Here is a 14032-nt window from a genome sequence, read left to right as displayed (position 1 = left end):
GGTGCTTACATGCTGAGGGGAGAAAAACAAGCATTCAAATGCAAAAGAGAAGAACATCTCTTGAATGAATGTGGGAGGAAAAGGCAGAGGGCAGAGGAGCAAACAACATCCTCAATGCCTGTTCATTCGCCGGTTTCCTGCATTAGCTCTCCTCCAATACTGACTGCCCCTCCAATACTGACTGCCCCTCCAATACTGACTGCCCCTCCAATACTGACTGCCCCTCCAATACTGACTGCCCCTCCAATACTGACTGCCCCTCCAATACTGACTGCCCCTCCAATACTGAACGCACTATATGTTGACTACGTTTTGTTCTTAGTTTTCAATTACAATGTCAATCTAAAACCCAGCCATATAATATACACACTTGACTGTAAATGACTAGAAAACCAGACATGTATAGACCACAAATGACTACAGAGACCAATAAGATGCTAAACTAGCAACACCTAACAACGTGTGGTGGCCTGGCTCAAATAGTTCTAAATGGTGACAGTAACAATACTACCTAAGCCTTTTAAAAGGCTCTGTTCCTCACCATTATAGGAGAGGACAGGAGAAAGTGAGGCCGGTTTACAGGGTGAATTAACTAGGGTCACTTGGCCACCCTCGCATTATATAATTAGTCTCATCCAGGTCCATTTCTGCTGTTATCCTGTTCTAACATCTGTTTGTAACTAGTCACCCTACATTGCACAGAACACATGGCAAAGGAAGGAATGTGTACAAAAATTGCTCCGGACTGCAATTTGAGGGCTATTCTTGGTCTCCGGCTCCAAAAAGTAACTGAGGGTTTTAAAAACGTAGCAGTGAGCTGGTCTGTGTTCGCTTTGTTGAACTCCTGAAGGAAGAACACAAAGAAAGGGTTTTTTCTACTCTGGTCTCTTCAGTGAAGTAGTGGTCGTTCATGGAGGCTTTTCTGTCTGAACTTGGATGAATAGGAAAGAAATGTTGGGATTACAAAAATATACAAAGAAAATCAATATGTTAAGTATTGGAACTTTTTCTAAATTCATTCTTTACACAACTGAGCACAGACATGATTCAAACCCCTTTTTCTATCATAGACACGAATGCAACCGCGGCAGCAGTGAGGGAGAAGGGGCAAATCTGATGGGGGACGACATGGGAGAGAAGAGGGGGACGAGGGGGAGACACAGGAGAGGAGGGGGACGAGACACAGGAGAGGAGGGGGACACAGGAGGGGGACGGAGGGGGGAGACGGAGACACAGGAGGGGGACGGAGGGGGGAGACACAGGAGGAGGGCGACGGAAGGGGGAGACACAGGAGAGGAGGACAGAGGCACAGGAGAGGAGGGGGACGAGGGAGCGGATAAGGACCCCCAGCGGTGAGGGGGACAGCCGGTGAGGGTGAAAAGAGAGAGGACAGTACGGACAGCACATTTAGCACTTGGCCCAGTGGACAGAGGTGCACAGGGGACAGAGCAGGTGGCTGATAGGAGAGAGCGGCGGGAGGGGAGAGTTGACAGATGGCACCAAGGAAGATCTGTGTACACTAACCCGGCACAGGAGAGAAGATACGTTCCAGAGAGATCTACTCTCAATTTACAGAGCTAGAGGAAGAAAATCATCTCCCAGCCTCAGAGAGCGATATTCACAGAACAGCACGGTCAAACTGGGCCATTTCTATGGAAGGGAATACTTACTTTGGCACCTCTGTGAGGCAGCTTTTGTAAGAAATTATAGGATTGTTTAGGATGCTGATGGACCACATGCTGACACAGGGAGTAAATCAAATGTATGGAAACTGGAAATAAACAAAGTGCATATGATGGATATTTACATCCACTCTTCAGGGAAAATGAACTTCCCACATTCACTGTTTGTGTAGCTGTAAACAGGGCACTGAACTCTCGACTTTCATGAGAAGAAGCCACCATGATGTAATGTAGGGGGAGAAAGGGCTGCTAGCCTGTCAGCTGTAGCCAATAACCTATTGTACCTTACAAAGGCAGTAGGAATCATTAAAACAGCCCTTTCATGTCATGGGATAAGAGTGCTCTCTCTAACGTCCTGCTGAGGGCAGGCGAGTGTGTCAGACCGTCTGCTTTACTGACTGATCCCAAACAAAAACAAGTTCTAGGTCACAAGACACCCCTTGCTGATCTCCCTCGTTGAGCAATTATTTGAGATATGCATAATGCTACTTAAAAGCTGCAGGTCATCATTATTTCTGACTTAGTGCCTTCCAACGGGGAGAAGAGAACACTGTTTGGAGGGAGCTATCTGACCGACACCCCAATTTATGCTAATCCATGAACAACCTGCTCAGGAGTAACGGGACAATTCACACGTGTTAAATCTGGTTACCTACAGAAATGCAGTTCTGCAGTTAGTTTGGTAGCTACTATAGATATCTGTAGGTGGATGTGCCGGTTGTTGGAATCATAATGTACGGTGCTTCTCGATTTGGCAGAGAAACAGCACTTTTAAAAGCAGGATGGAGAAGAAAAAACTTCACCTCGTCATCACCCAGCCCCAGATTGGTATTTTTCCCTTTCCCCCACATGGGCGTTTTAATACAACCAGTCCTATTTTTAGGAACTGAATCTATTCTGGTGTCTGGTGGTGTTGTCTTTGTTTCTGTCCCTACCTCTCCCTCTCCCTGGAGGTTTTGTGTTGTCTTTGTTTCTGTCCCTACCTCTCCCTGGAGGTTTTGGATTCTTTTTTTTCTGTCCCTACCTCTCCCGGAGGTTTTGGATTGTCTTTGTTTCTGTCCCTACCTCTCCCTGGAGGTTTTGGATTGTCTTTGTTTCTGTCCCTACCTCTCCCTGGAGGTTTTGGATTCTTTTTTTTCTGTCCCTACCTCTCCCGGAGGTTTTGGATTGTCTTTGTTTCTGTCCCTACCTCTCCCTGGAGGTTTTGGATTGTCTTTGTTGCTGTCTCTACCTCACCCTGGAGGTTTTGGATTGTCTTTGTTTCTATCCCTACCTCTCCTTCTCCCTGGAGGTTTTGGATTGTCTTTGTTTCTGTCCCTACCTCTCCCTGGAGGTTTTGGATTGTCTTTGTTTCTGTCCCTACCTCTCCCTCTCCCTGGAGGTTTTGGATTGTCTTTGTTTCTGTCCCTACCTCTCCCTGGAGGTTTTGGATTGTCTTTGTTTCTGTCCCTACCTCTCCCTGGAGGTTTTGGATTGTCTTTGTTTCTGTCCCTACCTCTCCCTCTCCCTGGAGGTTTTGGATTGTCTTTGTTTCTGTCCCTACCTCTCCCTGGAGGTTTTGGATTGTCTTTGTTTCTGTCCCTACCTCTCCCTGGAGGTTTTGGATTCTTTTTTTTCTGTCCCTACCTCTCCCGGAGGTTTTGGATTGTCTTTGTTTCTGTCCCTACCTCTCCCTGGAGGTTTTGGATTGTCTTTGTTGCTGTCTCTACCTCTCCCTGGAGGTTTTGGATTGTCTTTGTTTCTGTCCCTACCTCTCCTTCTCCCTGGAGGTTTTGGATTGTCTTTGTTTCTGTCCCTACCTCTCCCTGGAGGTTTTGGATTGTCTTTGTTTCTGTCCCTACCTCTCCCTCTCCCTGGAGGTTTTGGATTGTCTTTGTTTCTGTCCCTACCTCTCCCTCTCCCTGGAGGTTTTGGATTGTCTTTGTTGCTGTCTCTACCTCTCCCTGGAGGTTTTGGATTGTCTTTGTTTCTGTCCCTACCTCTCCTTCTCCCTGGAGGTTTTGGATTGTCTTTGTTTCTGTCCCTACCTCTCCCTGGAGGTTTTGGATTGTCTTTGTTTCTGTCCCTACCTCTCCTTCTCCCTGGAGGTTTTGGATTGTCTTTGTTTCTGTCCCTACCTCTCCCTGGAGGTTTTGGATTGTCTTTGTTTCTGTCCCTACCTCTCCCTCTCCCTGGAGGTTTTGGATTGTCTTTGTTTCTGTCCCTACCTCTCCCTCTCCCTGGAGGTTTTGGATTGTCTTTGTTTCTGTCCCTACCTCTCCCTCTCCCTGGAGGTTTTGGATTGTCTTTGTTGCTGTCTCTACCTCTCCCTGGAGGTTTTGGATTGTCTTTGTTTCTGTCCCTACCTCTCCTTCTCCCTGGAGGTTTTGGATTGTCTTTGTTTCTGTCCCTACCTCTCCCTGGAGGTTTTGGATTGTCTTTGTTTCTGTCCCTACCTCTCCCTCTCCCTGGAGGTTTTGGATTGTCTTTGTTTCTGTCCCTACCTCTCCCTCTCCCTGGAGGTTTTGGATTGTCTTTGTTTCTGTCCCTACCTCTCCCTCTCCCTGGAGGTTTTGGATTGTCTTTGTTTCTGTCCCTACCTCTTCCTCTCCCTGGAGGTTTTGGATTGTCTTTGTTTCTGTCCCTACCTCTCCCTCTCCCTGGAGGTTTTGGATTGTCTTTGTTTCTGTCCCTACCTCTCCCTCTCCCTGGAGGTTTTGGATTGTCTTTGTTTCTGTCCCTACCTCTCCCTCTCCCTGGAGGTTTTGGATTGTCTTTGTTTCTGTCCCTACCTCTCCCTCTCCCTGGAGGTTTTGGGTTGTCTTTGTTTCTGTCCCTACCTCTCCCTGGAGGTTTTGGGTTGTCTTTGTTTCTGTCCCTACCTCTCCCTGGAGGTTTTGTGTTGTCTTTGTTTCTGTCCCTACTTCTCCCTCTCTCTGGAGGTTTTGGGTTGTCCTTTTTCTTGTCCTACTCTCTTTGCTTGTCATACTCTTTGGGCATGCTTCTTAGATTTGTTCAATATTCACATTGTCTACTGTATTCTAGGCTCTACTCATTTCCATTGTTCAGCCTTGTGTTTGAGTAAACCTAATGTACCCCAAAAACACCCATCAATGTGATTACTACTACAACCAAGCTCCCCCAGAATGAGCACTGGCTTCTATCTAGAACCCTGTCCATTCGGTTCCCCTCCCAACGTACCGTGCTCTAGGATGATGAGTTGAGCGCTGGACTGCATGTTCCCTGCATCGTTCTCTGCCAGACACTGGTAGAAGCCCTCGTCAGACTTGACCAGACCCAGGACCTGCAGGTTGTGTTCATTCTGCGGGTCAGAGAGAGAGAGACAGAGAGAGAGAGACAGAGAGAGAGAGAGAGAGAGAGAGAGAGAGAGAGAGAGAGAGAGAGAGAGAGAGAGAGAGACAGAGAGAAAAAGAGAGATAGAAAAAGCGACCGAGAGAGCGAGGTCAATAACATCAGGTGGTGGAGAGAGAGGGAAATAGGTCAATGTCTTGAGGTGGAGACTGTGTGAGAGGTCAATATGGTGATTGACCGACCACTCGTAAATCAAAGACCACATCAGTTGAGCATCTAGCTGAAGCACTGCTTGTTAAAGCGAGTGGTTAAGAGGTATCAGACTGTAGAATGTCACTAGAACTTCTCCTCAGTAAAGATCAGAAGCTGAACTACAGGTTTTACGTCACACATCCTAATGACATTTTACATTACAACAAACTTACAATGATTTTGAAGTAGTCGCTGGGAATGACAGCGTCTCCGTTTTTGACCCATTTGACGGTGGGGGCCGGGGAGCCTGTGACCTCACACTGAAACATGATGTCCATGGACTCGTGGGCGTAGATGTTGGCCGGCCTCTTCAGGAACTCCGGTGGAACTGCAACATACAGCAGGGGAGAGGGGTGTCAGAGTGTCTGTGTGTGTGGGGGGTTGTCGGGGTGTGTGTGTGCCTGTGTGTGGGTGCCTGTGTGTGGGTGCCTGTGTGTGGGTGCCTGTGTGTGGGTGCCTGTGTGTGGGTGCCTGTGTGTGGGTGCCTGTGTGTGGGTATCCCCGGGTCTCTTTTCAGTTCGCTGCACCTAGTGACTGGAACGAGCTGCAAAAAACACTCAAACTGGACAGTTTCATCTCAATCTCTTCATTCAAAGACTCAATCATGGACACTCTTACTGACAGGCTGCTTAGCGTGATGTATTGTTGTCTCTACCTTCTTGCCCTTTGTGCTGTTGTCTGTGCCCAATGTTTGTACCATGTTTTGTGCTGCTGCCATGTGTTGCTGCCATGTTGTTGTCATGTGTTGCTACCATGTTGTGTTGTTGTCTTAGGTCTCTATATAGTGTTGTGTTGTTACCATGTTGTGTTGTCATGCGTTGTTACCATGTTGTGTTGTTGTCTTCGGTCTCTATGTAGTGTTGTGTTGTTACCATGTTGTGTTGTTGTCATGTGTTGTTACCATGTTGTGTTGTCTTAGGTCTCTATGTAGTGTTGTGTTGTTACCATGTTGTGTTGTCTTAGGTCTCTATGTAGTGTTGTGTTACCATGTGTTGTTGTCATGTGTTGTTACCATGTTGTGTTGTCATGTGCTGTTACCATGTTGTGTTGTCTTAGGTCTCTATGTAGTGTTGTGTTACCATGTGTTGTTGTCATGTGTTGTTACCATGTTGTGTTGTCATGTGCTGTTACCATGTTGTGTTGTCTTAGGTCTCTATGTAGTGTTGTGTTGTTACCATGTTGTGTTGTTGTCTGAGGTCTCTATGTAGTGTTGTGTTGTTACCATGTTGTGTTGTTGTCATGTGTTGTTACCATGTTGTGTTGTCTTAGGTCTCTATGTAGTGTTGTGTTGTTACCATGTTGTGTTGTCTTAGGTCTCTATGTAGTGTTGTGTTGTTACCATGTTGTGTTGTCTTAGGTCTCTATGTAGTGTTGTGTTACCATGTGTTGTTGTCATGTGTTGTTACCATGTTGTGTTGTCATGTGCTGTTACCATGTTGTGTTGTATTAGGTCTCTATGTAGTGTTGTGTTGTTACCATGTTGTGTTGTTGTCTGAGGTCTCTATGTAGTGTTGTGACCATGTTGTGTTGTTGTCTGAGGTCTCTATGTAGTGTTGTTGTCTGAGGTCTCTATGTAGTGTTGTTGTCTGAGGTCTCTATGTAGTGTTGTTGTCTGAGGTCTCTATGTAGTGTTGTTACCATGTGTTGTTGTCATGTGTTGTTACCATGTGTTGTTGTCTGAGGTCTCTATTAGTGTTGTGTTGTTACCATGTTATGTTGTTGTACTAGGTCTCTATGTAGTGTTGTCTCTTGCCGTGATGTGTTTTGTATTTTTTTTAATATTTATATTTTTTTAAATCCCAGCCCCCATCCCCAAAGGCCCTCATTGTAAATACGAATTTGTTCCTAACTGACTTGCCCAGTTAAATAAAGGTTAAATCAAATAAACAAATAAAATAGTGTATGTGGGTGTGTATAACTGTCTACTGAGAAATAATTTAATGTGAGATTACCTATCATGTTCTCCTCTTGTAATGTGAAGGGTAACGCTCCATAACAGGCTGTTAAACAACACTGTGTTCCCAGCTGCAGGCTACGTGATAGAACAGTTAGTGAGAACTGGAAAATCAAATGGAATCAGATAACATCACGCTTCACTGAAAACTTGGACGGTAGAGACGGAGGAAGAGACAACGCAGGGACTCATAGCTAAATCCAATCGTCTATAGTACCCGGTCTCGTTTCCATTTCGGCTCCACCCGGTCTCGTTTCCATTTCGGCTCCACCCGGTCTCGTTTCCATTTCGGCTCCACCCGGTCCCGTTTCCATTTCGGCTCCACCCGGTCCCGTTTCCATTTCGGCTCCACCCGGTCCCGTTTCCATTTCGGCTCCACCCGGTCCCGTTTCCATTTCGGCTCCACCCGGTCCCGTTTCCATTTCGGCTCCACCCGGTCCCGTTTCCATTTCGGCTCCACCCGGTCCCTTTTCCATTTCGGCTCCACCCGGTCTCTTTTCCATTTCGGCTCCACCCGGTCTCTTTTCCATTTCGGCTCCACCCGGTCTCTTTTCCATTTCGGCTCCACCCGGTCTCTTTTCCATTTCGGCTCCACCCGGTCTCTTTTCCATTTCGGCTCCACCCGGTCTCTTTTCCATTTCGGCTCCACCCGGTCTCTTTTCCATTTCGGCTCCACCCGGTCTCTTTTCCATTTCGGCTCCACCCGGTCTCTTTTCCATTTCGGCTCCACCCGGTCTCTTTTCCATTTCGGCTCCACCCGGTCTCTTTTCCATTTCGGCTCCACCCGGTCTCTTTTCCATTTCGGCTCCACCCGGTCTCTTTTCCATTTCGGCTCCACCCGGTCTCTTTTCCATTTCGGCTCCACCCGGTCTCTTTTCCATTTCGGCTCCACCCGGTCTCTTTTCCATTTCGGCTCCACCCGGTCTCTTTTCCATTTCGGCTCCACCCGGTCTCTTTTCCATTTCGGCTCCACCCGGTCTCTTTTCCATTTCGGCTCCACCCGGTCTCTTTTCCATTTCGGCTCCACCCGGTCTCTTTTCCATTTCGGCTCCACCCGGTCTCTTTTCCATTTCGGCTCCACCCGGTCTCTTTTCCATTTCGGCTCCACCCGGTCTCTTTTCCATTTCGGCTCCACCCGGTCTCTTTTCCATTTCGGCTCCACCCGGTCTCTTTTCCATTTCGGCTCCACCCGGTCTCTTTTCCATTTCGGCTCCACCCGGTCTCTTTTCCATTTCGGCTCCACCCGGTCTCTTTTCCATTTCAGCACCACCCGGTCTCTTTTCCATTTCGGCTCCACCCGGTCTCTTTTCCATTTCGGCTCCACCCGGTCTCTTTTCCATTTCGGCTCCACCCGGTCTCTTTTCCATTTCGGCTCCACCCGGTCTCTTTTCCATTTCGGCTCCACCCGGTCTCTTTTCCATTTCGGCTCCACCCGGTCTCTTTTCCATTTCGGCTCCACCCGGTCTCTTTTCCATTTCGGCTCCACCCGGTCTCTTTTCCATTTCAGCACCACCCGGTCTCTTTTCCATTTCAGCACCACCCAGTCTCTTTTCCATTTCAGCACCACCCAGTCTCTTTTCCATTTCAGCACCACCCAGTCTCTTTTCCATTTCAGCACCACCCAGTCTCTTTTCCATTTCAGCACCACCCAGTCTCTTTTCCATTTCAGCACCACCCAGTCTCTTTTCCATTTCAGCACCACCCAGTCTCTTTTCCATCCTTACTTGCCAGTGAAGGGAGAACAAACCATTTGAAAACGGAACAACTTTGGCTTCAACTTCCCCTGACCCTTTAACTAAATAGCAATCCTTAAGACATGTTATCCAACCAGGAAAACACAAAACAAAGTCCTCATCTCTACCTCCATCTTCCCCGTAGTCTTTTATAACAAAGCATCTCAAAGTAGTTAAAAACTGCCTATAATTACAGTGTCTCATCCTATGGAGAGGTGTGTACAGACGGAGTTCTACCCCAGACCAGGGTAATGAGGGCAGGGTCAAGTTATTTGATCGTCTGTGGAGATAAATGGCCTCATCCATCTCTCCTGTAACAAGGTCATGCAGAGCGCTGTGTCTCAGCCTTGTCCTTTACAGTGTAATTGGAGTGTGGCTCTGAGGAGGGTGACTGTGTGTGTATGTGTGTGTGTGTGCCCGAGTGTGTGTACGTAGGATTGTGGAGGGAGAGTGCCTGAGTGTGTGTGTAATTCGGATTGTGTGTGGGGGGGGGCGCCCAGCTCAGTGCTCTGATAAGACGTGACCTCTGTAACCAAGGTATAATAGCTGTGTTGTTGGTCAGTAGGATTGTGTGTGTGGGAGGAGGGGGCAGCTCAGTGCTCTGATAAGACGTGACCTCTGTAACCAAGGTATAATAGCTGTGTTGTTGGTCAGTAGGATTGTGTGTGTGGGGGGGGGGGGGGGGGGGGGGCAGCTCAGTGCTCTGATAAGACGTGACCTCTGTAACCAAGGTATAATAGCTGTGATGTTGGCGAGTAGTGTCAAGTCAAGCCTCTGTATCAGCCTTCACAGCTCTCCAATAGCATACCATTCACATCCCATTCACATGTGGACCACAGACTGATTGTGTTTAACAGTTGGGTGGATAAGGTCCTTTCTACTCTGGGGGAACAGAGGGTGGGTTCAACAGCGTAATCAGCCAGGCTAACTGTTCTATAATATAATGACATGATCATTTAGCAGGCGCTCTTATCCAGAGAAACTTACAGATAATAGCCTACAGGTAATTCAGTCGTAGTTTAAATAAGTCTTACCCACAACTCTAATTAAACTCCATCCTCCAACCATCTGAGCAATGTTCTGAGTGGCACCACGTAGCCTAACTGGAATATATAAGATTCTGAGTGGCACCCCGTAGTCTAACTGGAATATATAATGTTCTGAGTGGCACCCCGCAGTCTAACTGGAATATATAAGGTTCTGAGTGGCACCCCGTAGTCTAACTGGAATATATAAGGTTCTGAGTGGCACCCCGTAGTCTAACTGGAATATATAAGGTTCTGAGTGGCACCCCGTAGTCTAACTGGAATATATAAGGTTCTGAGTGGCACCCCGTAGTCTAACTGGAATATATAAGGTTCTAAGTGGCACCCCGCAGTCTAACTGGAATATATAAGGTTCTGAGTGGCACCCCGCAGTCTAACTGGAATATATAAGGTTCTGAGTGGCACCCCGCAGTCTAACTGGAATATATAAGGTTCTGAGTGGCACCCCGTAGTCTAACTGGAATATATAAGGTTCTGACTGGCACCCCGCAGTCTAACTGGAATATATAAGGTTCTGAGTGGCACCCCGTAGTCTAAATGGAATATATATTGTTCTGACTGGCACCCCGCAGTCTAACTGGAATATATAAGGTTCTGAGTGGCACCCCGCAGTCTAACTGGAATATATAAGGTTCTGACTAGCACCCCGCAGTCTAACTGGAATATATATTGTTCTGACTAGCAGCACGTAGTCTAACTGGAATATATAAGGTTCTGAGTGGCACCCCGTAGTCTAACTGGAATATATATTGTTCTGACTGGCAGCACGTAGTCTAACTGGAATATATCTTGTTCTGACTAGCAGCACGTAGTCTAACTGGAATATATCTTGTTCTGACTAGCAGCACGTTGTCTAACTGGAATATATATTGTTCTGACTGGCAGCACGTTGTCTAACTGGAATATATATTGTTCTGACTGGCAGCACATTATCTAACTGGAATATATAAGGTTCTGACTAGCAGCACATTATCTAACTGGAATATATAAGGTTCTGACTAGCAGCACATTATCTAACTGGAATATATAAGGTTCTGACTAGCAGCACATTATCTAACTGGAATATATATTGTTCTGACTGGCAGCACATTATCTAACTGGAATATATATTGTTCTGACTGGCAGCACATTATCTAACTGGAATATATATTGTTCTGACTGGCAGCACATTATCTAACTGGAATATATATTGTTCTGACTGGCAGCACATTATCTAACTGGAATATATATTGTTCTGACTGGCAGCACATTATCTAACTGGAATATATATTGTTCTGACTGGCAGCACATTATCTAACTGGAATATATCTTGTTCTGACTGGCAGCACATTATCTAACTGGAATATATATTGTTCTGACTGGCAGCACATTATCTAACTGGAATATATATTGTTCTGACTAGCAGCACATTATCTAACTGGAATATATATTGTTCTGACTGGCAGCACATTATCTAACTGGAATATATAAGGTTCTGACTAGCAGCACATTATCTAACTGGAATATATACGGTTCTGACTAGCAGCACATTATCTAACTGGAATATATATTGTTCTGACTAGCAGCACATTATCTAACTGGAATATATAAGGTTCTGACTAGCAGCACATTATCTAACTGGAATATATATTGTTCTGACTAGCAGCACATTATCTAACTGGAATATATCTTGTTCTGACTAGCAGCACATTATCTAACTGGAATATATATTGTTCTGACTAGCAGCACATTATCTAACTGGAATATATATTGTTCTGACTAGCAGCACATTATCTAACTGGAATATATCTTGTTCTGACTAGCAGCACATTATCTAACTGGAATCCACACTGATCGACAAACCATTTCGGGGGCATTGTCATGCTGAAACAGGAAATGGCCTTCCCCAAACGGTTGCCACAAAGTTGTAAGCACAGAATCATCTAGAATGTCATTGTATGCTGAAGCGTTGAGATCTCCCTTAATAACTGAAACTAAAGGGGTCCGAACCATGAAAAACAGCCCCAGACCACTATTCCTCCTCCACCAACTTTACAGTTGCCACTATTGATTCGGACAGGTAGCGTTTTCCTGGCATCCGCCAAAACCAGATTTGTCCGTCGGACTGCCAGATGGCGGGGTGTGATTCATCACTCCAGAGAATGTGTTTCCACTGCTCCAGAGTCCAATGGCGGCAAGCGTTACGCCACTCTAGCCAACGCTTGGCGTTGCGCATGGTAATCTTAGGCTTGTGTGCGGCTGCTCGGCCATGAAAACCCATTTCATGACGCTCCCGACGAACAGTTACTGTGCTGACGTTGCTTCTAGAGACAGTTTGGTACTCGGTTGTGAGTGTTGCAACCAAGGACAGATAATTTTTACGCGCTACGTGCTTTAGCCCTCAACGGACCCTGAGCTTGTGTGGCCTACCACTTCGCGGCTGAGCAGTTGTTGCTCCTAGAGGTTTCCACTTTACAATAACAGCACTTACAGTTGACGTGGGTAGCTCTAGCAGAGCAGAAATGTTATGAACTGACTTGTTGGAAAGGTGGCATCCTATGACGTGTGTCACGTTGACAGTCACTGAGCTCTTCAGTAAGGGCCATTCTACTGTCAATGTTTGTCTATGGAGATTGCATGGCTGTGCGCTTGATTTTATATACCGGTCAGCAACATGTATGGCTGAAATAGACAATTCCACTAATCACACTATATATACACAGAAGTATCTTGTAAACAGCATGGATGTTCATACTGTACTCTAAACCAGAGCTACAATGTTATTATAGAGTGCAGTTGTCAGCCACTCATTGGCCTGCTTTGTGCAGTATCTATTGGGGAACAGTTTGAGACGGGACTACTGCTAACGCAGTGCGGTGTTGTCGAGACTACTGCTAACGCAGTGCGGTGTTGTCGAGACTACTGCTTACGCAGTGCGGTGTTGTCGAGACTACTGCTTACGCAGTGCGGTGTTGTCGAGACTACTGCTTACGCAGTGCGGTGTTGTCGAGACTACTGCTTACGCAGTGCGGTGTTGTCGAAACTACTGCTAACTCAGTGCGGTGTTGTCGAGACTACTGCTTACGCAGTGCGGTGTTGTCGAGACTACTGCCTACGCAGTGCGGTGTTGTCGAGACTACTGCTTACGCAGTGCGGTGTTGTCGAGACTACTGCTTACGAAGTGCGGTGTTGTCGAGACTACTGCTAACTCAGTGCGGTGTTGTCGAAACTACTGCTTACTCAGTGCGGTGTTGTCGAAACTACTGCTTACTCAGTGCGGTGTTGTCGAGACTACTGCTTACGTAGTGCGGTGTTGTCGAGACTACTGCTAACGCAGTGCGGTGTTGTCGAGACTACTGCTAACGCAGTGCGGTGTTGTCGAGACTACTGCTAACTCAGTGCGGTGTTGTCGAGACTACTGCTAACTCAGTGCGGTGTTGTCGAAACTACTGCTTACTCAGTGCGGTGTTGTCGAAACTACTGCTAACGCAGTGCGGTGTTGTCGAGACTACTGCTAACTCAGTGCGGTGTTGTCGAGACTACTGCTAACTCAGTGCGGTGTTGTCGAGACTACTGCTTACTCAGTGCGGTGTTGTCGAGACTACTGCTAACTCAGTGCGGTGTTGTCGAGACTACTGCTTACGCAGTGCGGTGTTGTCGAGACTACTGCTTACGCAGTGCGGTGTTGTCGAGACTACTGCTTACGCAGTGCGGTGTTGTCGAGACTACTGCTAACTCAGTGCGGTGTTGTCGAAACTACTGCTTACTCAGTGCGGTGTTGTCGAAACTACTGCTTACTCAGTGCGGTGTTGTCGAGACTACTGCTTACGCAGTGCGGTGTTGTCGAGACTACTGCTAACGCAGTGCGGTGTTGTCGAGACTACTGCCAACTCAGTGCGGTGTTGTCGAGACTACTGCCTACTCAGTGCGGTGTTGTCGAGACTACTGCCAACGCAGTGCGGTGTTGTCGAGACTACTGCCAACTCAGTGCGGTGTTGTCGAGACTACTGCTAACGCAGTGCGGTGTTGTCGAGACTACTGCTAACTCAGTGCGGTGTTGTCGAGACTACTGCTTACTCAGTGCGGTGTTGTCGA

General features: G+C 46.9%; 1 protein-coding gene across 2 annotated transcripts in view; it reads right to left on the bottom strand.

The window, feature by feature from the left end:
• The window catches only part of LOC120048882 (neogenin-like), a 186995-nt gene that overhangs the window by 20598 nt on the left and 152365 nt on the right, over positions 1–14032 (bottom strand). For both annotated transcript variants that reach the window (XM_038995191.1, XM_038995198.1), the window contains exons 6-7: positions 5399–5553; positions 4863–4983 (exon numbers count right to left, since the gene is read on the bottom strand). In XM_038995191.1, the coding sequence (XP_038851119.1) occupies positions 4863–4983; positions 5399–5553 (276 nt within the window). The remainder of the gene's footprint in view (positions 1–4862; positions 4984–5398; positions 5554–14032) is intronic.

Source organism: Salvelinus namaycush, chromosome 1, assembly GCF_016432855.1.
Source record: "Salvelinus namaycush isolate Seneca chromosome 1, SaNama_1.0, whole genome shotgun sequence".
NCBI classification, from domain to species: domain Eukaryota; kingdom Metazoa; phylum Chordata; class Actinopteri; order Salmoniformes; family Salmonidae; genus Salvelinus; species Salvelinus namaycush.
The sequence above is the reverse complement of the archived record's forward strand: the minus strand, read 5'-3'. Positions and strand labels throughout refer to the sequence as shown.